Source organism: Pteropus vampyrus, unplaced genomic scaffold (assembly GCF_000151845.1).
Source record: "Pteropus vampyrus isolate Shadow unplaced genomic scaffold, Pvam_2.0 Scaffold78, whole genome shotgun sequence".
In the NCBI taxonomy this organism is placed as follows: Eukaryota; Metazoa; Chordata; class Mammalia; order Chiroptera; family Pteropodidae; genus Pteropus; species Pteropus vampyrus.
The window spans coordinates 1940494-1966662 of record NW_011888859.1 but is presented as its reverse complement, the minus strand read 5'-3'; the positions used below and the strand labels follow the sequence as shown (position 1 = coordinate 1966662).

At 33.9% G+C, this 26169-nt stretch overlaps 1 protein-coding gene across 1 annotated transcript in view; it reads left to right on the top strand.

Moving 5' to 3' along the window:
- SYNE1 (spectrin repeat containing nuclear envelope protein 1) overlaps positions 1-26169 on the top strand; it is a 145697-nt gene that overhangs the window by 28775 nt on the left and 90753 nt on the right. Inside the window, exons 4-11 of the mRNA XM_023532164.1 lie at positions 3763-3846; positions 8358-8450; positions 9291-9469; positions 13500-13696; positions 16211-16320; positions 21887-21994; positions 23879-24016; positions 25192-25356. Of these exons, the coding sequence (XP_023387932.1) occupies positions 3763-3846; positions 8358-8450; positions 9291-9469; positions 13500-13696; positions 16211-16320; positions 21887-21994; positions 23879-24016; positions 25192-25356 (1074 nt within the window). The remainder of the gene's footprint in view (positions 1-3762; positions 3847-8357; positions 8451-9290; positions 9470-13499; positions 13697-16210; positions 16321-21886; positions 21995-23878; positions 24017-25191; positions 25357-26169) is intronic.

Genomic DNA, 26169 nt, shown 5'->3' with positions numbered 1-26169 from the left:
ACAGAGCATCCTGTGAGCCCCAGTTGCCCACAGTGGAGACCTTCAACGCACATCCTTTATTGGCACCTGCCCCCTGTTTCAGTCCCCACGCATCCTCATTCTTGCTACCTGGGATCATCTCCCCAATCAATTACATGTACCCAAGTCCTTGTCTCAGGCTCTGCTTTGGGGCAAATCAAACAAGACCCATATGAGCCTTAGGATGTAGGAGTTATTGAACTGAAATGTAAAATCCCCAGGTTATTGATCATCTTCATTTATCCTCCTGAATTAAGCTATTTCATTAAAAGTTGAAGGAACCAATTCAAACGCATATATTTAAGAAATGTATTATTCTAAGTGTCAATACAATTCTGCTATTGTACTTGGCTAACAGTATGCAGAAACCTTCACAGGCATTTAACTGCCAAGCTAAATGATTCTAGAAGAAGCATATTATTTCGACATCAGAATCCTATTTCTGTTTAAGTGCCCTACTTGCTTGGACTTAGAATGATAGGATCTTGCAGCTCAGCTCAGTTTCAGAAGGCATCTCAGCATTCTCCTTGAACAGGAAGAGAAACTGAGACACAGAAGGAAGCTTTCTGATCGAACCTATACTATTTATTTCTATCGAGCCCTTCAAGATCCTGAATTACATAAATGAATTACTCTGAAATGATAAATAAACCTTGGGGATGTTTCTTTAAAATTTGAACATGTAAACATTATGGTTCAGGACCACATTAAGAGGTGAAAAGCATCATTTAGAAGAATGTGGGTCCTAGGCATTCTCCTAGAGCTTTCAAAGGGAGGATGTGGGCAAGAGCATTTCCCATGGGACCATGAACACGGCTCAGGGAATCTATAATTATCTCATAAGCGGGATGCTATTAAGAACATAAGACTTAACATCGTCGTTCACATAGCCCAGGACTCTGGCTCTGACTGTGATCTTCTGGGAAATGTGGCCAAATGGCTTTGTACTCCTTTTGCCACCAGCAATTCAGGGGGAGGAGGGAGGCTCTCAATATTCTGGTCCCTCTAATAGCCTATCATCACTCTCTCGTCTATTATTTTTATTTATGGCCCTCAGGAGTTTTTAAGTTTTTAAATTATTATTCTTGGATTCCTCTACATCCCTTGGATATTATTTGTGGAATGTTTACTCTTTAAATCAACCAGTGATTATATGTTTTAAATCACACATAAACATAGGAACACTAAATTTAATGTTATACTTAAGATTTTTTAAGAATATGAAGAATTGCTATTGAAAAATTAGAAATAATAGAAGCAATATTAATAGAGTTTAAGGAGTGCAGAGAAGCTTCTTATCCATTTTAACCTTCTGTACAGTATTTTTCAAATTCTTTGTCACTTTACATTCAAGATGAGTCAACAGTGAACAGTTGGCACTTAGGAAATCTGGAGCATCAAAGACCCCTGTTTGTTCACCAGGTGACTTTATTAATAATCAATCACATATTTAGAGTGGCAAGAACACTTTAATCTCTTAGAGAAATATATAGGTGAATATCTCTGAGACATCGGGATAGGGAAAAATAATAAGACACAAAACATTGACTGTAAAAGATTGCTACACTTGACTAATACTAAAATTAGAAATGTTTTTAAATCAAAAACCTTTAAAGAAAGCGAATAAAGAAATTAAAAATTGGCCGAAGATATTCACAATACACGTTGTGAAAGGATTAATTAAGAAAAGATTATATCAAGAATATATAAAGTACATCTTCACAACAATGAAGACAAACAACCCAAAGAGAAACCTGGGCAAGAGATGTGAAAAATCATTTTACAAAAGGGACAGACGTTCCTAGAGAACAGAGGAAGAGACAGTCACGTCATTATCAGGGAAACGCAAAGAAAGACCGCAGTGAAAGACCATGTTACGCATTCAATTGAAAAAAAAGATTCAACGTCTGTCGAAATCGAATGTTAGGATATTCATCAGTGGAGTTATAATTGTATTGCTGAAAAGGGTGAAATGTAGTGCAAGCACTTTGGAAGAGTTTGGCATTACTTCAGAAGTTCAAAAGCCACATTGCCTCTGACGCAGCAATTCCGCTCTTAGCTTTGCATCCAGGAGGGATTCTTTATCCTTGTACCAAAGGTAGGATGTGCAAGAGGGATCTGTCAGCATAGATCACGATCAACATAACCAGAAAATAACCCAGATTCACATCAAAAGGAGAGTAGATAGATGTCACAGAATATAGCTGTCAAAATGAAGGAAACACGTGACAGGCAACAACCTGGATGAATTTTAGGAACCAAATATTATGTGGAAAAAATTCAATCTCAAAAGATTAACACAGTGATATCCTTTATGTAAAGCTAACAACCAAAATAAATGTTATTTTAAAGAATGCATATAAATAAAATGAATTCATATGAAAAGGAAAGCGTTGGACTGGATTTGCATGATGATTGCCATGGATGTGGGAAGGCAGGTGGATGGGTGAATGCTGGTGATATTGAGAGGTGTGGCATTCATACTTAATTTCTGTGTCCTGGCTTTGTTTTACCTGGCAGGTTCGTAGGTGCTTTTTACATTATAAAAGATACTTAATTAAATGACTAAGTGAGTGGGCCATGCATGGACCAGTGATGTCAAGTATAAAGGAAGTTCTCGAATTAAGAATAAATAGAAATCAAAAAAATTTAAAAAGTACCTTTTTTATTTAAATATTTGTTTAAAATCGTATCATGAAAATTATTACCTGATACACTATTGATTGGAAAATAAAAGATACTCAGTTTGAGATTTCAGTGGGAGAATGTTTAGTGTCACAGAGAAGAACTCAGTTATGCAACTGTGGAGAAATTGCCTCAATTATGCGTTCGGTTTCTGTAGGTGTAAAGGAGGCTAATGCTATCTATTTCACTGAAATTGTTTTGAGTTTTAAAATTAACATCGTGACACGTAGAAAGCACACAATACATTTTATTAACTCAAACACAGGCAACCAGAATATACCATTGTGTCAATAACATTTTTATTCTCAGAATCCCATTTTTTAACCTTGGCTCATGTGCTCTAAGTATTTTGGTCATCCAAACGGAGTGATGTTCCTAATACTGTCAATAACCCCTCATGCTACTTTAACCGAAAAAAAAAAAATGGTGAGTGACCAAGAGTCCATTCTTTTCTTCTTTAAATCTCCTTTTTTTAAATTAAATTTATTGGGGCGACGTTGGTTAATAAAATTATATAGGTTTCAAGCGTACCATTCAATAGTATGTTGAAGTAACTCAGACAGAAGTAGAGAACCATATGATTTCACACATATGTGGGATATAAAACTAGAAGAATACTTTTTTAAAGACTTTACTTTTTAGAGCACTTTTAGGTTTACATCAAAATTCAGAGAAAAGTACAGAGATTTTTCATAGACCCCTTGCCCTCACACATACAGCAAGAGTATTTTTCATATAAATATTTCCCAACTTATAGGACTGCCAGTTTCAATAGAAAATGTAGGAATTTTATAAATTTCTTCTCTAAGACCTACAGAAACCTGAAAGGCAAAGGCAGTAACAGATGAGCTGAGAATGGATGCCTGTATTGAGTGAATTAATACACATATGTGGTCCTGTATGGATAATGCTCTTTTATGCATAGGCTGACCTTTATAGAAATTGAGTTATGCTGGTGGTTCTTGAATATTCTTCAAGTACATTTTAATACATATAAATAGATTTAATAACTATCTTTTTAATGTGTGCATTTGGCCTATTCTTGTTCTCCTCCTGCAGCCTTGTGAACAGGGACGCCGTATGAAGCGCATCCACGCCGTGGCTAACATCGGCACGGCACTCAAGTTCCTTGAAGGAAGAAAGGTGAGAGAAACTAAACACTTCTTGAAGTGTTTCAAGAAGGAGGTGTGGGCATGCTGACGGTTTCGATATTGTCTGTGGAGAAAAACCCAGCATACACATGCAATATTATCGTTATTATTGTTAGACTTACAGAAAAGTGGCAAAAAGGGCACAGAGATTTCACATCTATGTTTCACGAGCCAGTTTCGTCTAATGTTAAGAATTTACACATAGCACGTATACGTATGGAGAGTGTAATTCCCAAAATGTGGAAGTTAGCATCGGTATGTTACTGTTAACTAAAGAATAGACATTTGTCTAATTTCATCAGTTTTCCTTCAGTGTCTTGTTTCTGTCCCGGGGAGCAAGCAGTAACACACCTTGCATTTGATCGTTGTGGCTGCTCTGTCCCTTCAGCTCTGTGATGGTTCCTCATTCTTTCCTCGTCTTTCATAACTTTGACACTTTTGATAACTGCCGCTCAGCTATTTTGGAGAGCGTCTTTCGAGTTGGGTTTGTATGAGGACGTCTCATGATTAGATCAAGGTTATACACATTTGGCAAGAATTCCAAGGAAGTGATGTCGCATTCCGCGTGCATCATATTAGTGGATATAGGATATTAGTGGATATAGGATACGGACATATCTTATTGCTGGTGATGTTAAGTTTGGTCACTTGTAAGGTCATCTGCTGTTTTTTATTTTTAATGGTAAAATTCTTATTTTCCTTTTATAATTGAGAAACAGCTTAGATGAGATCATTGAGATCATGCTAACATTCTGCTTTTTCTCAAACTTTGCTCACTGATTTTAGCATTGATTGCCTTCAGTAATTAATTTATGTGCCATTTGCATAATGATGATTTTGTATTTCCCTCATTTCCTTCTACATGTATTAAAGGGAACTGTTCTGTAAGAAAAGATGTCTTTTCTCTCCCCATTTATTCATTCAATTATTTAGTTCAGAATAGACTCATGGATATTTATTTTATTCTATAGTTATAATTGAATACTACTATTATTACCACCATTTTGTTGTTCGAACCATTCTAGCTTGGCCATGAAGAGTTCTTTCAGGCTGACTCCTGCTTATCTTGTATTTTCCCTGCCCCAGTCCTGTAAATCAACCACTTCTCTAAGGAAGCCTTGTTCCTTCTACTGGCAAATGGCAATTAGAAGCCAAGATTTGATTGCTAAGTGTGCTCATTGCTACTGAGGTTTCATTGCTCCTGGGCCCTCTCAACAGGCAGATCTAGAAAATATGTTTACTAACCTGGATGTCTTTCTCTGTCCTTCTCCATAGCTTCTGCTATGTGTGTGTGTATAAACCATTAGCTCGAGCTGCTACTTCTGATTTCAATCTAACACCACAAGGTTTATTTTAACGTTCCATGCTTGTTAGTTTCTGCTCTCTCCTGCAGTGAGACCCTGGCTCTCGTCTACAATATACTTACTCATTTTTCAGCCCTAGTATGCACATGAAGTAGTTACAGAATTGAAAACCCATGCCCTTATGAGAAACAGATTTACTAACTGGAGAACCTTATTTGTGTGCGGTTTTTTGGTCCTTAGCATTACAATATTTAGTCAAAAAACTGTTTTCCAAATTTGCTTAGGTTACTTCTGTTTTTCCCATGCTAAACTTTTAGTGTGATTACGTTATTCGTTTAGAGTTTAGGTAATAGAGTTCTATCCCATTTGAGTAATGCGTTCCCCCTCCCCAAACATTCTAGTTAATTACTTTTTTATGTATATGCTGGGGAATGAGATATTACTATGATTCTAAGAATAAAAGTTATACTTAGAGAAGTACCACTCTAATTCTCATTCTTACCGCTCCATTATCATTTCCTTCTGTTTCACTCCCCTTCACACTTCTAGGTAATCGGTCTCTCTCATTTCTCATTTACCATGCCTGTATTTCCTTTGCACAGAGGAGCAGTGTACTTTCACATGCCACCTTCTTTCTTACATGAAGAGTACCGTACTTACCATACTATCGACACACTCTCACACTTTGCTTTTTTCATTTAACGGTACGTCTTAAAATCATCCAACTCAGTTCATGGAGATCCTCATTCATCTTCACAGCTGTATGATATTCTATTGTCTGGACGTGCCAGAGTTTATTTAACCACCCTCTTATGAATGAGCATTTAGGTTATTTCTAATATCATTCAAACAGAAACAATGATGCAGTTAATAACTGTGCATATATACTTTCATATTATTGGAAGTGCATTTTGGGGGTACATTCCTTTCGATTGTTGGATCTAAAGGTAAGTGTACATGTAGTTTTGTTAGGTGTTGCCATATATCTTGCCAAAAGGGTTGTACCAATCCTCCTAGATTTCATCCCCTTCCCAGATTTTCTGGAAAAATTTTCAGTCTCTTCGGATGTCTTTCTATTGCCCAACCTACCCTCCTATGCTATTAAGATGTTATTGTAAGTTTAATAGGATTCTGCAAGAGAGAGAAGGTGGGAGGTGAGAACCTATGCTCCACAAACCCATTGTGGAGCACACAGTTTTTAAAGAGAGAAATTAATTCTGAAAAACATTTTTCTTCTCAAGTTGAGCAAAAGATCATTAGGTTCTATAATAAGCTGCATATGTTAGTTTCATGGTACAGTGGGTTGCGGTAGAAAATTCAACTTACATTCAGCCATGTTTTTAAAAAGAATAGTATACAAGGAAAGGGAAATAATCTGGCCTCTGCGAAATGCATTACGGTCTCCCTCGGTATCGGGGCGATTGGCTCTGGAAGCCTGCAAATACGAAATCCAAGGATGCTCAAGTCCCTCATATAAAATGGCCTAGTATCTGCGTATAACCTCTGCGCATCTTCCTACATCCTTTAAATCATCTCTAGATTACTTATAGTACCTAATACAATGTAAGTGCTATATAAATAGTTGTCACACTGTATTGTTTAGGGAATAATGACAAGAGATAAAAGTCTACCTTTTCAGTGCAAACACAACCATCATACACAACCATAGTACACGTCGGCAACAATGTAACTTTTTTTAGAGTATTTTCCATCTGGTCTGGAACCCAAGGATACAAAAGGCCAACTGTAATCTTATCATTATTGGGATATATTCTAAATTTGTGGGCCATGGATACTAAAATGGATGTGGAGAATATTCTGGATAAGTTTTGAAACTAATCAAAATGATTATGAAGACCACAATAGGTTCCGTTATAAAAGGTTAAAGAAATTCAATGCTTTTATTGTTCACAAACATGTTGTAAATGTCTTACTCTGCGCTAAATTTAAAATAAGTAGACATATAAGCTTATAATCTATAGCACTTCTTAATTTTTTTCTGTCTTGGAACATGATGAATGAACATTACCAGTGAGGCAAAAATCCCATGGATTTATTTCAAATGATTTTATTTCAAATTATTTCAAATGATTTTTGTGCCAGTTTTACACTATCTTTATTGAGGTATAACTAGTAAATTTAAACTAATTACTAAAGCATAAAGCATTTGTGAGATGATTTTTGCATCTGATAAATTTTTATTAAAGTTAACCATTTATAAACTCTGAACTTTATTATTATTAATAATACATCTCATGAAATCATGGCTGAGAATTATTGAGCTAGAAGTTTAAGGAATACTTTATTATTTTCTTTTTGTATTGGTTTAGGGATTATGAGAAAGATGATGAGCAGTTAATTGTATTCTATAGAGACTGACTAAGATAAATCGATTTTGCTTGGACTTAGAAATAACTTTTTTAATAGTTGCGAAGGCATTGAAATGAAAATTGGGAACAATTGTAGACAGATTAATATGTGTCCTCAATACTTTGTAGTTATCAGTGCCCCAAAGTAAGGAACTGAACCTTAAACGTCTCTTTCTATTTTACTATTTCTTACCTTTCCTTTGTCTTTAAAATATATTCCTCAAATAATGCTCTAAATTTACTACCTACATTTTTATTCCCTTTGAACAAACGATGCTGATTTTGAAAGGCTATTTATGTGTGTATATCATCTTCTCCCTTTGTTTTTCATGTCAGTCCATGTACAGAGGATCACCGGTTAGTACAAATTTTAGAATCTTTAACTCCTGACTTTTATAGGTAAAAGAGAACATAAGTTTCATGCTATTTGGTAGCAAACTTCAAAGTAAGTGCATCTTCTTAAACTATTTATCACAGTTTCTTTTAAGTTCCAGTCAACTTCTAAATGTAAAGAATGACCCTTTTTTTTTTTTTTTCTGTCTGGCATTTTGTTGGTAATTCTTTGCATGATGCCACATTTTTTCAACTTAAACAAGTTTTTGAAATTCATTTGATAGTAATTTTTATTGTGTGCACCTAATGAATGCTCTTGAAATTTCCACTGAAACCATGTGCCTGTTTGTTTTTCTGGCTCACATTACTTACTGGTGTGTGTTATTACATAGGCATGACCGAGTTTTATTGCTGTCTAATGAAGTGCTCATTATTGCATACTTAAACAAGCTATAATTTTCTAGTACATTACTAGTACAGTTTTTCTTTTTAAACAGATTAAATTAGTCAACATTAACTCTACCGATATCGCTGATGGCCGACCCTCAATAGTTCTTGGACTGATGTGGACCATTATTTTATATTTCCAGGTATTGTGCTACAGTTCCCTTTTAAGTTGTATAATGTCATGGAGGGAGGTCATAGCAGACGTTTAATGATGCTCTGTCATTTGTCATGCCTCTGGGGTTGATCCTCAAGCTGGCAGGCATGTGACTTTCACAGATACATTGTTTTTTGGAAGCAGAATTTCCTCTTCTTCCCTGTAAAGGTGTTATAGATAAAACTCCCCCAAAGAACTCTGGCAACGGCACCCACTCTGAAAAGTGGGCAGAACACAGTGAAGATGAAATGTTGGTACAGGAAGTTCAGAAAATTTATCTTTGTTATCTGGAAGGGACCGGTTCTATGCTCCCATTAGATGTTAGGGGGAGAAATTAACTTGCTATTCCATTCACAATTGTAGCTCTTGCCCTTAGATTTTTTTTTTTTTTAATTGACTTTATTTTTTAGAGCAGGTTTAAGTTCACAGCAAAATTGAGTGGACGGTACAGAGATTTCCCATGTATCCCCTGCACCTACACACGCATAGCTTCCCCATAATGCCCCCTCAGAGCGGCATATTTGTTACAATTAATGAACCTATATTGACACATCATTGTCAAAGTCCATAGTTTACATTGGGCGTCACTTTTGGTGTCGTACATTCTATGAGCTTAGATAACTATTAGATTTTACTTATTTGTTCTTGTATTTAACAAGTTTTAGATGCAGGGAGACATACAAAGAGTAGAGTAGAACATCAGTCCTGCCATTTAAGAGCTTACTTTTTGCCAGCTGTGTTAAGATAAACCATTTTTAGTTGGAAAAGTGAAACATCTGAGGGAAAAACAAAGATAATTCTTGTATTTCTGTCGACTGTGAACATACAGATCGAAGAGTTGACCAGCAACCTGCCACAGCTGCAGTCCTTGTCCAGCAGCACGTCCTCCGTGGACAGCACGGTCAGCTCGGAGACTGCCAGCCCCCCGAGTAAGCGCAAAGTGGCCACCAAGATCCAGGGAAATGCTAAGAAGGCTTTGCTAAAGTGGGTTCAGTACACAGCAGCCAAGTAAGTACCAAGAGTTTGGTTAAATTTGAAACTCTTGAATAGTTTGGGTTATCGATTTATTACTGAGCACCTCTTCCAATGATGGCAAAATTTGAGGAGACATTTCAATGAATGGCTTTGCTTCACGGTCTTGTTCCACTCTTTTCTTGAATTAAAATATAAACACACATTGTCACTAATGCTCTAGAAGATACTGCCATAAAAGTAATTCCTTCTTCATTCCTGCAATTGGGCCTGATTAAGTTGTTTAATCCCTACACTTTTATTAGCATGAGTGCTAATTCTATTTGTTACTGTTTGGACTTTTTTTCCTATTAAATAATCTTTCCATAGATAAATTGAAAGTTTAAACTTAATTATCTCTTCGTAAGACTATTGAGTTCTGTTTAATAATAATGTGAATTAAGTTCCACATTCTGAAATAATTATATTTGTTTTTATTTCCTGAGACTTTCTAGCAATTTTATTTTTTATTTTTTTCTTTAATCTCATCTTTTTTCTGGAATGTAAGTTCCTTTGTCAACTCCAGCTTTATGGACAGATAATTTTCTCTTAGTTTGTTTCTTTCTAGGTATAATAAATTTGCATGTGTGTACATTTATGTGATAATGCTGGATAGAAAAGTACTACTCACAAAAAGTATCTTTTCATAGCAATTTCAATAGAGTTTTCAATTGATCATACCAGTATTTTATGGAGAAAAGTGGTCAATGGTAAGATCTCTTCATATAGAATTTGTGCTTTTGTATAATTTTCATAAATGGTATGTAACATTAATTCACTTTCTGTTATTGTGCATGCCTTAATCTAATCTGAATCATATTCTCTACTTCTGGAAAACAGATGTAAACAAATACTTATTGTTATAAAATATTAAGGTGCTAAATATAGGGAATTCTATTTTTAAAGTGTTTGAAGAGCAAAAATAAGGAAAGAAAAAATAAACATAAAGAGATATAATTAGTGTTATTTATATAGTTTTGTTTAATTTTTAAAATGTATTGGTGGCTTTCTAAGTTGGGGCATATTTTTATGATTCAAGTTGCAGTTAAAAATATTTCTGAGAGCAAACTGTAATAGAAATGAAATAAAAAGCCGTTTTCACATTGCCGGCGTACTGTTTGCATCCCTCTGCATGGGTGTTTCTTGTCTCTTGCGGTTTAAGTGGGTGAGGAGGAGAAGCGTGTGGGACAAGAGGAATCTGGTGACCACATGCTAGGACATTTGTCTTGATGCTGTTACAGTAAAACTTTGTAATAATGTCGATTGTTCCACACAGCAGTAAACTAACCAAAAATTAATTGATTTTCACTTCTTATAGCAGCTTGAAGTAAACTCAGATTTAATGCCGGAGGAGTTTTCCTGTAGTAGTTTTGTTTTACACAGGGTGTGACAGGTTTCAAAGATGTGCAAGGGTCTAATGATAACTAAAAGTCATTTCTGCAACTTGTACACTCGTAACATCAGTGGAAGTTGTATTTTACTTATCTGGATAAATGTCCAGATTCATGGACCCAAGAGTTCTTTCACCCATCAGCATATCGGTCAAGTCCATTTATTTTACAGCTGTGTAAGATGCAGAGATTTCGGGAGACGTCTGTTCTCTGCCACAAACATTCTGGAATGAACACATGATACTATTTTGCTGCTGAATTGTTGATAAATTTTCTAAAAGCTGCTTTTCACATTTTCCCAGTCTGCATTTTTCAAGCAACCTCTTACCTGACGTGGATAAAGGATTTTAGAATCTGTACCCATTTTAGTATATGACATGTTTGCAAACTGATAATCTGTGAGATTCTGTAGTCTGAAGGTTTATTGGTCTGAAGATGGCGAGAAAAGATAAAACATCCAGTAAACACCAGACAAATTGTCAGAGTCTATTTACAGTTTTCATATAAAATTTCTAAATATTTGAGAAGTAAATAAAAAAACTGTTTCTTTTTCTTTTTTCTTTTTTTTTTTTTTTTACCAATTTCATTACTATGGGTACGTACTCTCAGAAATGAAAGCATTCAGTTATAGCATATCTGACATTTGCATATCTTGTTTTCAAATGTCTAAGAACAATTGTATTTTAGGACAAAAATTAACAAGGTAATGAGACAAGTGAAGATATGTATATCATATCCATTCAAAATAACTTAAAGTAAATATGTATTAGAGGTCAGAAATGCCTATAAGTGGGACATACTTCATCATTTCTTTAAGTGATATATCTAAGTTTCTATAAGTTTGTATCCCTTTTTTAAGTGATGTCTCTAAGTTTTCTTTGGTTTTTGTATCTAAGATTCTTAAATGAAAGGTTTAGGCTAAAACTAAAACTTTGTTTAAGTACTTTGATCTAATACAAAATACTATCGGAGTGTGTGTGTGTGAATATTCGACAAATATAGAAGAAGAAAATGTACTAAAATGTTTAAATTATTCCAACATAATAGGTATTTAAGGAAACATTGTATATATTTAATTTTGAAAATGTCTAAAACAATAAAAAGTTCAAGAAAATCAGAAAATATGTAATTACATGATGACTATTTATAAGCTAATTATTTATTTACACTTTACCTTATTTGGTTAAAAATAATTTAAGATGGCTTAAGAGATTGCATACAAAAACATTTTTAAATGAGGAAATGTGGACAAAGGGAAAATGTAGGTAGAAAAGTAAGATGAAGCCAGAGGCAAATGTACGAATTAATGGATAACAAGCACATACTGCTCAATGTGGGTAGATATTGGTCAGTTTGTCAAACACTGGCTGAAAAAAATTATATCTGTACTACGAAAGACAGAAACTCTAAGAGAAGATTCACGGTTACTTTACAAATACTGGAGTCTTACAAAACTGTTCTTTAAATATTTATTCATGAAGCTAGTGATTAGATTCAATGATGCTATTTTTAGGACTATATATTTTATGCAAACTGAATGTACATTGGTAAAACATAATATAAAGTGAATCTTAAGTTTACTGAGATAAAATTTAAGAGCACTTACCAGCTTTCTATATTGATCATTTTATTAGTCATATATATTATATCTTATAGTTCATGGAGATTTTGAGAATATAGGGTAAAAAAGAACTGAGTGATGTTATTTCTGCTTTACTTAGAAACAACTGTAGTGAGACTAATTTTTTAATTATCTACTGACTGTTACCTAATTAATCAATCACCTTTAATGACTCTAAACTTGAGAGATATAACTGTTGCTCAAATATCTTTACCCTTTTTGGAACTGCCTTTATGGTTGACAGGTTTCATGTAGAAAAAATAACTCATTGTAAGCTTACTTCACTTCTGTTTTCAACGACAAAATATGACTACTAACTTGAATCACTTTTTTAATTATCATAACTGGCTTTGAATCAATTAAATCTACCACTAAAGAACAAATACTTGCCACCAAGTCATTGCCCTCAAAGGAATTCAAAAAAAATTTTAAAAAAAGAGTTTAAGAAAACAATTTGATCTGTTGGGTAATGGGAATCATTTGACTCCTTTATGACTAATGCACAGATATGACTGCCTCCATCTGCATTTGTTCATTCTAATGCATTTGATATAATTCAGACCCATTTGACAATGTCTATTGTAACCTATGCATATATAACAATTTACTAATCATTATCATTAGAAATGTTAGATACTTTTTTCAAAAAATATACAATGATGAATTATTATCATTTTTGGTATTTTTCTAATCTTACCTTTTTTTTAAATTTTGCCAGACATTTTTCTCTAAATTGATTTCTTTTAAAGATGTACTTTAAATTGAGTATCTCGATTACTGAAAAATCTAATATAGAAAACTTTAAGTATGGAACCAGAATTTCTACATCTTATCTTCTTACCTTCTAAAAATATTGTTTTGCTTACATTTTCTCAAAACCGCTTAACTGGTATAGCTCACTGTACATCATTCCTTGCTGAACAAGGTCAGATTCTGCTTGAGGCCTTCAGGAAAATGCATATTATCTATTCAGAATGTGACGTTATTTTATTTTATTTTTTTTTATCACATGAAGGCAGACTGGAATAGAAGTAAAAGACTTTGGGCGGAGTTGGAGAAGTGGGGTTGCCTTTCATTCAGTCATCCACGCTATCCGACCAGAACTAGTAGACTTGGAGAGGGTCAAAGGAAGATCTAACCGAGAAAACCTGGAGGAAGCCTTCACTATTGCTGAGACGGAACTGGGGATCCCCAGGTTGCTAGATCCTGAAGGTACGTTGACTACTTGTTGGCTCAGCTCATCAGGTTTGTATCTCACACCCGGAAATTACAGGTGACTTTCAAGACTCTATTTGAGGCCAGAAAACTTGAGGAAAGCAAAAAGAAATAGTACCTTCCTGCATTGATATTTTCTTAAAATATTATTTGCTGCTAAATTCAGGAGCAAAGTGCTCTGAACAGCACTCTGACATTGGAGGTTCAGCTAGGGGAATTGTACTTACTCATTATATTTATGGGTGGAATGAAAATTTTAGAAGCATGTGTTTGGGGGCGGAGGGGTGTCACACAATAAAGGAATTACTCTATTACTATAACTCCAAAGAATCTGGAAGAAATAAAAGATTATTAGTAACTTAAGATCATATCTTTAAAAGGTCAGTCATTAAATACTTAGAAATAACGGCAGTCATCCAGTGTTTTGGTGCCTGCTAATCAAGAAAACTATACAAATGACTGACTAATATTTTTCATCCCATTGTTTGGTACATTTTTATAAGACTGTGAATTTAAGATTTTTCTGGAAATGGAGTTAACTCTTTCAAGCCTTCAAAAGATAATTTTGACATTTTTAATAAACATAAAAAAACGAGTAAGTTGTTTGTTATGTTGAAATAAAAGGGTAAAAGTAAACTTTCCAAATGTCATGGAAGTTTTTTCTTTTGGTTGGCAATTATGGAAATTTTTATTGACAAATGCAGAAATATGTACACAGTGAAAGTAAGTTATTTTTAAAGGTGAGATTTCAGAATGAACATTTCTAGCTCTAAAACAATGTCACTAAGTGGAGACACTGTGTTTTCAAAAGTAAGCCTAAGAGACCTACAGGGGTCTGGTTATAAATTTCTTTGCCTGATTTCGTCTGAGGTCAGGGAGCAGCCTCGTGATCCCTAGCCTTTTAGGAACATGCTTTGGGCCCCTCAATTCACTAGGAGAGCCAAAGTTTCAAGGCTTCCCACTTTGTTTCTGCACATGAAGACCCGATAGTATCCAGTACACTGACTCAGCTCAAGGGGACAGCCACATGTCTATCTGAACCCTCAACTTTGGAGCATTCACCAGAGCTGAAACTTTTCCTAGACGAGATGAGATGAGAGTATAAAAGTTTCCTTCATATCCACTAGACAAGAGGACCTTAATATTTTCTTAGATGATCAGAAAATGAGATTGCCCAAATCCCAGGCTATCCCAGGTATAAGGTGATCCTTTATTTTCCTAGTGAGAACTTCCCTATCAAAAAGTTATGTAGTCAACTTGAATGTACAAACTTTTAGGGATACGGATTAAATAGACCAAAATCTATTATAATAATTATTTTGTCATTTGTTATGCATATACTTAAAAGCATGCACTGTGTTTAAATCATGTATTAAATGTTGCTTTTCTTTCCATTTTCACATTTCATAAAAATTTTACTCATTCTTCACATGTGTCTTCCATATCGGTGATCTTGTCATTTTTAAAATCACCTTTGAGTCATCTGACAAATTCCAGAATACATTATGTTTTTTTCCTTTTAAGTCGTTTGAGTTGCTGTACTTTTTAGATCCTACATCAATAGTCCTTAGAAATGAAATCTTAAAGCACAAGGAGCATTACAAAATAGTAAGGTAGTTATATATTTTGCTATTTTTTGTTTGTTCTATTTTATTCTTTGCTCTATAGGTACATATTTTATATTGGTAGTCTCCAAAATGTAATCACTTTGTCATTGTCTTTAAAAGGGGTATTTAAAAGACTTTTTTGCTTTTTTTGACTCATTGCCATTTAATACTTTTTATTTATATAGTCTTACACCCATGTAATTATTATATTTGTATAAATTTCTTTGCCTGATTTTATTAGGTAAACATTCATAAACTTCAAATGACAATGATCCAAATCTTGTCAGACTCTGTCTCTTTCTAAAAGTACTTGTTGTACAAAGTACAGTAATTTAGAGAGAATGTTCCAAAATGGAGAGGATTTCTAAGGAATTGTACATAAGGCATCTTCCTCTTTTCTAAAGCAGAATTTGTGGGGGTTGAGGGTTATTTACATTTGGCTATATGTAGTTATCCAAGCTATATAGTCACTTATCATTCAGTTCCAAACCTGTGTTTTAAATACTACCCCAATTCTGGAATTTATATATTATTTGTGTCTTACTAACTAGACAGAATGCCTGCATAACCATATAGTATCTCAGATTTCTGATCATTTAATGTGGGGATTTAAATGACAGAAGTACTACTTCCCTAAAAGCTCTGAGTTAAAATGTGTCATCTTTATGAATCATAAAATTTCCACCTTGTATCATCCAGGCTATACTTGTTTCCCCTTTTCCTCTCCACCAAATCTCTAAATATTAATTCTATTTTTCTTCTGCATTTAGGACAGGTTTTTTTGTTTTTTTTTTTGTTTGTTTGTTTGTTTTTTTTTTGGTATATTAGCTAGATTTCAAAGTTTGTATTATTATAATCTAATTAGTGGTAGTTAGTTAATGCATGTTTGGTTTGGGTTTTTCAGATGTCGATGTGGATAAACCAGATGAGAAGTCTATTATGACCTATGTAGCCCAGTTTCTGAAACATTATCCTGACATTCACAACACAAGCACTGATATGCAAGAGACCGATGTAAGTATTTGTTTTTCTTCAAGTGTTGATAGTACACCCAATGATGATGACTTTGGTTTTTAAGCATGCTATTTTCAAAATATTAAATTGCAATGCATTTTCATATAACAACTGAGTAAAAGTAAGTACCACCGACTGGGGAGGTGATAGTAGGAAAAGACTTCTCTGATTTGAATGTTGGATATGACAGAGATAATATTACTAATAATAAATGCTGGATATATAATACTGATGAATTAAAAATGAAGAAAGATAGCAGTGTCGGGAAACTCCATTTTAGTATTTTGAAGATTGAAATAATTTTATATCCATCATGTCATTAGCACATCTACATTTTTAACCCCCTTGTTCTGCTAGATCTGATGAAATCTATTTTTGACTATTAGATTTTATTAGATAAGTTGCTACTCACAGCAAACATATGAAAGTATGGCAAACTTGTAAAAGTTCTCATTATTCACTATGGTTAGATTTTTAAGCCTTTAATTGTTTAAATGACATTTATACTTTTTGTATTGCTCAAATGACATTGTTCATTGTCATAAAGAAAAACATAACCTGGGGAAAAAAAAGAAATTTTTTTTCTCTATTTGACCTTTTAGAGAAAAACTATTCTAGAAAAAAAAATATGTTACTATGAGTTCCCAACATTTTTCTGTGTATATGTGGATTCATATATTTTAACAAAAATAAAATCATAGTATACATACAGCATAATATTCTTTTTCTGTTACATTATACAAAAGTTTTTCCATTTTCTCCAGGTCATCATATAGATGCACAGTAATTTATCCAATCTTAATTCTTGAAAATTTATGATTTTTTACTATTATAAACAGTGCTTCTATGAACAATTTTGTAATAAAGCATTGTCTTACAGTTTTCTTAGAAGTGGAATTTCTGGGCTAAAGAACATACAGAGTTTTCGTGCTTTTTGAAATTCTTTTTCAAATACCCTGTATGAAAGTTTGTCTCATTTTATATTCCATTTAGCAAACCAGAATGCCTATTTCCCTAGTCTTTAACACAATTGATATTACCATTCTCCTAATCTGTTAAAAGTAGTATTTGTTTATTATAAAGAAGTGGATGTACTGCTGATTTTATAGTTAATTAGAAAGCCAAATGACATCAGGGAAAGTAATAAATAAACTTTTCAAAATTTGTTAAAAACTATCTCTCTGTCCTCATTGCTTAGGTCACATCTAGAGGATTTTGTTTGTTTATTTGTTTGTTTAGAGCAGTTTTAGATTATAATGGAGAACAACAAGAAAAACAGAAATCTTAAAATTTGTTTTCTAAATAAACTTCAAAACAGGTTTAAGAAAAGGAAAGGCCAGGGGAACATAGCCCAAAGTTTTCAACTAGGAAAAAGTATTGCACTAATAGAAATCAATGACTTTCTAAAAGAATTAAGCAAAACAATGGTAACTGATGTTTCCTCGGTTGCTTGGAGGAAGGTAATCCAGCATTTGACAGAACGATCTCAGTTTCTTTAAAACTATAGCTTCAGGAAGACTTTTTTTATTCCTTGGCAGGCTGCAGGCACAGACATTGACCACCTGAGTAACTTTAAGTAGCGAAGTAAATTTCTATGAAGCCCCACAGAAGGCAAAAGCACAGACAGTGCAAATCCTTGTATAGATTGAGGCGTGCGTGCTTTAGAGCTATTAGGGAGATTTCTGGGTTTTGAGAATATAATCAGGTGTGGATGCTGCTGTATGAATAAGAAAGTCTAAAGAAAGCATACTAGACTTAATACAGCATTGAGAAAGTCAGCTTTCCATCTGATTTTCATATATCATATATTTCTATTTACCCAACTGGATTTATTTCTGATCTGGTTTCTGAGTTTGTACTATTTTAATTTCTCCGACATTAATTATCTCTCCAGATGAGTAAATTCTGTGGCTGAAAAAGTCTGGGAAACAAAAAGGGATGCTTTCATTAGTGCTCACGAGCGAGAATTTTAGGCAAAAATCCTTAGAGATTTAAAACACACACACACTCTTGATATAAGCTTATTAATGTACTTTACTAAAGAGGCTTTATTATTAAGAGATTAATCTCATTTTCTAGAAAATAAATTCTAATTGTTCTTTTAAAAAATTCCCTCTATCCCTTCCCTATAAAGAAGATGCAAATTATTTTAAAAATTAATTTTAAAGAAAATATATTATAAGCTTTGCCTTTTTTAAAATGTGGTATTTATAATGTAAAGCATAACTATCTAAAATGACTATTTTAAATAAGAAAAAATTTATATTTTTTATGATGTAGGGCCTATGTTCGTTTAATGCAGCTAAATGGCCATCTAATTCTGTCTAATGAACCTTTATGACTATTATAGACTATACATATTGGGGCTATTGATGCCATCGCCTCAAAATACTCAATATTTGTCCACTCAGGCCTTAGTAAATAGTTGTTTTAATTCATTTTTTAAAATATTGCCATGAACATATCTACCAGACTTCCATTTTTTTGGTGTATTTGATTTATGTGTCCTCTTTATTTAAATTAGATATTTTATAGATACCATTTTAAATCTAATTTTCTTGTTGGAAATAAACATACTATGCCTTTCTTACTTCAACCAATAGAACAGATAAAGAAACTTTTTCCCTAAAGGTATTCCTTGGATAATCAGCACTCAGTAGTAAATAAATAAAACAGGCTATTGACCCCTCTCTCTCACCTATTAAACATTTGGTTTTTCATTCACTCATTCCTCTCCCATTGCAACAAATGTTATTGTCTGCTTTCAGAAGCACAGCACAGTCTTAATTGTTATAGGGATATAGAGATGCATATTATGAGTGTATTTATGGAGAGAAACCATGAATCTGTATACCTCTTCTTTACATTGTTATTTTAAAATGTTTAATATCTCAAGACATATTTATTAAATGAATATATTGCCACATATGACTGTAATTGCAAATTAAAACAAAAACATCAAATGCCAGAATATTACATTACCTTATTTGATTGAAACACTTTAATACTTTTAAAAGTTATGAAAACATCTTAAAGTAACTATTATTGTCTATTTCTTTATAGACAGATGCTTCTCCATTGGTTTTTTTCTTGTTTTCTATATAATTTTTGTCCTTTATTTATATTATTTTTCTATATATTATCTTTTCATATTGTTAGGAAATATTTCCAGGTTTCCTACCTTTTGTAAATTCTATCCAAAATCTTAAGGTAAGATTTAAGTAATCTTGAATTAGAGACCTCTTCCAAACATCCTATATTCCATAGCTTACTAGCCATTCCTTTGCATGTACTTGTCTTTATATAAACATTTTTTAATACCTTAATTCCGTTATTTCCTTTTCTTCCCTATTAGAACAAATAACATATAAAAGCATTATTAAATGTTAGTTATAGTCTAAGCTGCTCCGATGGGCTTTCCCACTAATATTTAATTATAAGATGACATCCATTAATTTCTCTTTAATAACACTTAATAGCACTAATAAAAGGGAGAATTTACAATAACTGTTGGGTTTTTTTATATGTGACATTGAAAACAAAGTTAAAGATTTATTTTTGCATTTTTAAATAGTTAAGCAGGAAGTCATTCATTGAAAAAGGTAAGTGTTCAGTTACTTGACAATCTTGAGTTTAATCACATCTCAGTATTGGGTCACATGGTTTAGTAAGTTCATGGCACATGGTAAGTACTCAAAAAATATTTGTAGAATTAATAGTTATGAATTTTTCCCCATATCTAAGTTATTCCATAGTTCAATTTTCCTATCTTTCTTTATATACCGTCTAGGCCTCAGTGAAAGATCTGTCAACACAATAGACTTTATGCCAACATTGCAATAAAAAAAATCAAAAGTAACTAATTTCATATCAAATGTCAAATTGATTTTTGTTTCAGGTAGACCAAGATCATTTTGCTCCACTGAGCTCATAAAACGTATTATTAGTGCTTTTATGAGCATGATAGTCAGCTGATAACAAAATGTGTCCCTTGATCATATTCGCTGTTCATTCAGAAGAGCCATTATGGGAGGAGCTAAAGCTTTGCAATCTTGGGCTTTCATTCCATTTCTTTCTCTAATTAACTAAGTTAGCAATCAATCATTTATTCCACAGTTATATACTGAGTGACACTGGATGCCAGACCCTGCATTAGGCTAGAGTAAAAAAGACATATAGGGATTTGTATATGGGGAGAAAAAAGAGACAATTAAGTGGAGGATACAGTGTGTAGTGCGTTTTAGATAACTATTTGAGCTCAGATTGTTAACGGCGTCATAGAGAAGTGTTCTCAAAATGTGGTCCCTAGACTAACAATACTAGATTCACTGGGAAACTTATTAAAAATACAAATTTTCAGCCTCCACCCTAGATCTACTGAGCCAGAAAGTTTGAAGGTGGCACCCAGCAGTCCACGTTTTCACAGGCCCACCAGCTGGTTCCAGTGTACACAAAAATTTGAGAACGACTGTCATAGACTTTCAGGTTAGAAAAAGCTTCTGGGCCAGAGAAGACTGTGCCTGAGCTGAGCTCCAAAGGGGGCCTTATCCAGGGGAAAATGCTCCAGGCAGAAGAGGGTAGCCTTCACAAGACGGGAAAGGGAGGAAGGGGCAGGAGGCATGATAGTATTTTGTGCCAATCTCTGTGCTAGGCGTGTCATAGACTATCTCTGTTGTCCCCCAAACCGTGGGAAGGATGTGTGATGACTCCTCAGATGATGGTATAACAGTGGAGAGGTTAAAAACAAAACAAACAGAAAAAGAGGTGCCCGAGGTTGCATAGCTAGTACGTGTTAGAACCGGAATCTGTGACCAGTCCTGCCTGCCTCCATAGCCAGCACTCTTTCTCCTCTGCTGTTTTACTTGTCATCAGAGACAAGGTCTATGATCATCGAGGGAGATGCTGTAATTTAAAGCTATTTGTAAGTGCCAAAAAATCATATTAAATATGTTTTTGATTACTTTGGCATTTTTAGTAGATAAGAAATCGATGAAAACTTGGGATATTTTGACTAATTTATAAAATTTAGGAAATCTAGTGGCCATGTTGCCAGGGTCTAGAAATATCACCTTAAAAAAAGATGTGTTTTCTGTTCACATGGAGCTTGTCAACACTGAATAGTATTTTTCAATAATATATACAAGTAGTCCGATGTGACTATAACTGTAGCTTCTTGAATTCGGTCAAAATCAATCCAACCAGAATAGTCCCCTGGGTTACCAATGGCCTTGGATTAAGAAGAAACTGGAAGCCTATGTTTCTATCCCCATTCCAGCTATTGTACTTAGGACATTCCCTTCTTGTAGACATTTTCTTAGTTAAATTAGTGTTTCTTGAAAAACAAAATGGAGATAATTTCGGTATTCCAATATAATTAAGGTATTTTTTATAGAATTGACTCTTATTTTTTACTCTTCAACAGGGGTGAGAATGGAGAGAGAGAAACTTTTTCAGAGACAATTGAAACTTATTAAAATTAAGTCTGTTCTAAAATTAGTCAGGCATTAATCAGCAATTAAATAAATGCACAGTTACTAATCAGATTGTAATATCTGCTGGTTTCTAGAGAGAAGACAGGCTAATTTTGAAGGAAATGAAAGTTTGGATAGAACAGTTTGAAAGAGATTTGACGAGGGCACAGATGACGGAATCAAATTTGCAGGATAAATATCAGGTAACGTATGAAAAAGAGATTTCAATTTTTCAAAAGCTTTTCATAAGTAAGATTCATATTTGTCATTTAATCTATGTTTACTCTCTCAAATGATATTAATGAACGAAGTCTTTAGGGGAATAATGTTCAGTACCTTAAGTTTGCTTGTGATTTAATCATTGTGTTTCTGTGTAAATAAGCAGTTTTACGTTGTATTGTCCACACTATTTATGGAGCTCTGAGACTTCATGACTTTTTCAAAACTTTGAGTCTTACAAATGACCCAGGACACAAACTTCTAGTTATTGTTTTTGTAGAATTCATGATTTTGTAGATGTCCCATAACAAAAACAATAACAAAATCAATAAAAAGACTTCAGTGCCAAATTCAAAACTACTACTGAAAAAGCTGAATTTAATAAAGGTGTGCACCAGGAATATTTGGGGCGGGTCCATCAATAGGTTCAGTTTCACTGTGACCTGCCTCGTCCAACACTATTGAATTCAAGTGGACGCCAGGGTTGTTTTGTGGTGGTTGTGGTTTTGTTGTTGTTTTCCCCAGTCTCATTACACGGTCATTAATTGGATTTTGGCCGCCACTTTCCACTTCCAAGATAAAATCATATAATGGGTTTTCCCATTAAATTATGATTTATTCTTTGCAGCACTGCCATTTCCCCTTATTTAAAATAGCATTGCATTTTAGTAGTAAAACTATAATATAATCTTATCTATATTATATTTCAATCATTTTTGCTACCAAAAGAAGGTACCATGATGTGAGAGATTCAACATGGCAAACAATAAGAGATATAGCTATTGCATTCATGTGTGATTTTATATAATCGTATCTATAAAGTGTGCTGGAATTTAGATGGATGATGCCATCAATATTATATTTGGTGAATGTGGCAAAGTAGTCAATATGTGATTATATGTAGTATTTCCTTTTTGCTTTGAAATTTGATGTAATCATTTCTTTCCCCCAAAATACAGTTTTCTGGGATGAGCTCCATTTTAAAAAAAATTATTAAACCAGAACATTGAGAATAGAAATGCAAGGACAGAATGAATACATTTATTTAGTCCATTAGGGAGTTTTAGTTTTAGTATAAATTGTCAAAAAATAAATTTCAAGTTCTAAAGTTACCTGTTGTACAGATGTTATTTTATAAGAGGGAACCAAAGCATTAGAAAAGTTCCACTCCTTTCAGGCCAAATATGATCACCAGTTTCTTAAAATCAGGGTAGAAACCATCAGAAATCAAAATAGAGGAAACATTTTATTTTGTCTGTGGGTTAATTGTGTCATCACCATTTTCCGTCTGCTTCTATTTTTCAATAAAATTGTGTATTTCCAAGGTTTTCCATTCATAGGATTCTGTGGAATAAAATCGAAGATTGATTTTATATTTTGGTATTTTTTAATTACATTAAGTTAGAGGGAATGAAAAGTTGTTACAATATTTACTCACCATCGCCCCCCAGTGTTCTTCCTGAGGATTTGCATGTTTGTTTATTCAGAAATCCTTTTAGATGTGTTGTTGTCTGTTAGATTCTGTAGGGCCATTCTTATGTTTTCTAACATGATAACTGCACATATCAGTGATATTTTCAATTTATATTTAGACATAGAGTTATATTTTAGGATGTGTTTATTTAATATAAAATGTAGAAGTTCTTGTCGGGAGAGATGATACATGGAAAGCCTTAGCACGTGGCCAGGCTCATCGTCAGGGTTGATGAATGGGAGCTGCTTTTCGTATCATGACTGTCATTATTATTATCAACAACATACATTGAATGCTATCCAAATATAAAGGATTGTTATTTAGGAAACATGGTTTCCTTTGCTTTTGCTTTTTTTGACTCATTGCCACGTTGTTGCTATTTTTCCTCTTTTAGTCATTCAGGCACTTCAGAGTTCAATATGAAATGAAAAGGAAACAGATTGAACATTTAATACAACCTTTATATAGAGACGGTAAATTGTCACTTGACCAAGCCTTGGTAAAACAGTCCTGGGATAGAGTGTCCTCCAGGGTAAGTTGTCCCACGATTAACTTCATTGGGTCTTAACGTAATTTAGTCAAGAATATTTTCCATCATCCTTTTCTACACGGCAAGGTTGTATCAGGTTCTCCTGCCTCTGTCTGAGGTGAGAAAGGCTTGCCTGTGGGAAAATCTTTGCTCTCTTATCAAATTTTCCTTTAAATTAAGGGAAATGCTTGTGTAACAACGTTTTTCTTGACTTTCCTGCCCTACACCTGGTATTACCATTGATCAGATGATAGAGTGAAATCCTGGAAGACCTTCTGGATTATTTCTCACCTGACATACATTAATTCTGGATTGTTTGGGATTGGAGCGTCCACAACTTCTCCATATTTCATAACCATGATTCATCACTGGTTAATAATCTTCCTACATTCACATTCATTTTTTTTTTTTTAACTTAAACACATCTTTTTATCTGGTCTTTCATGAACCTGAAGGAAAACTGCTCAGTAACTTTAATATTAATACTTTGCAAATTTAAAGACCAAGATTTCTAAACCTCTGAAATGTCTGTCACTAATGGGAATATTTGCATTGAATGTACCCTATTTTCTTCATTTTTCTAATCTATTTTTTCCCCATAAACTCTATCAAAGATTAGCTTAGTTTCCAAACATCTCAACCCATCTCACTCGGCATTCCAATAGGCTGGGAAATAGTGCTTGAGAATTGAATAAAGTGAAAGAAATGGAGAGGTGGTTAGGGAATTATATTATTATAGAAAGAATCCTAAATAGTTGTCTTCCTCCAGAGATGTCTAAATGACTCTGATTTTTCTGGACCCATTCTCCTCGTGTAGGAGATTTTAAGGAATGCACATCAGCTGGTATATAACTCTTGCATCTTTGATCATGTTAGCAAATCCAATCCCTTCCAGCAAAAGCTTTATGCTATTACTATAAGAAGAAAATGGCTTAAGGTCCCAGTAATATCCTTCTATGTCTAAAATGTATTTTAAGTTTTCTCAAAATTTGCTTTTAACTCTAATTTCCTCCCCATTCTCAAAGCATTAAATTCAGAACACAGATAATTTCTTTGATATTTACTAGATTAATCTGAAGTTATTAACTTAAAGACTTAGGGTATAAAATGATTTGGGGGAAATTTAGGAATTGCCTTCTGTATCAGAGATATTTCATTTTTCTACTTTTGTATTTCAGCTATTCGATTGGCATATACAGCTTGATAAGTCTCTTCCAGCACCTCTGGGTACCATAGGCGCCTGGTTATACAGAGCAGAGGTGGCCCTGAGGGAGGAAATAACGATTCAGCAGGTCCACGAGGAAACGGCCAACACAATACAACGGAAACGTGAACAACACAAGGTAAAAATTCTGGTCAGAAAACCTTCCAGCAAACCAGTCCCGTGTGGACTGGAGATGTGGCCTATTTAAAATTCATGCTGACTCTGGCTTTCCAGGCATCCATTCATACTGATTCAGAGATGTCACACCTTCTTAGAAGTTTTCAGATCTGTACTTCCTTTTCCTGTACTTGTTAATGCAGTCAGCACCAGTACATTTATTTCCTGAGATGTTTTCCAGTAGCTTTGTGGTATTTTTTTCACTTGAAGTTCTCTTTGTTATTTCTGTTGCTACATATTATTTTTCAAAAGATAAGCCTACAGACAATATGCATTTGCATAATAATGTGATTGGTCATTGGCTCCAGACCTCATTCCGGCCTCCATTCTCAATGGAAGACAAGCCAAGTAGCCAAGTTCTTATGTTCTGGTGCCACAGAGTGGGGTTGGGGTGGGGAGTGATGGTCTTAAGAAATGGTGGGATTAGGCCTTGATGACATCTTAGTCATTTGAGACTTTTTTCAGCTTATTGCACAATTAGTATGCTTAGCATAAGGTCTTGTATACTTCCTCTGTGTGTTTTGTGATAGGTCAAATCTAAGTAAAAATGCCATTTTTCATTAACATCACATTAACACAATTCTGCATTTTGTGCAATTTGTGTACCTCATTAACGGTCTCATGGTGGGGGTTTACTGTATATGTGGAGAACAAACTGACAAGCAGAGGTTTCTCCTCTTGAGCACATATGGCCAATTTATAGCTCATATATATATTTCTACCAAATTATTGATATTTTTAAAACTACCCCAAGGAAGTAGTCTGTTATATATTC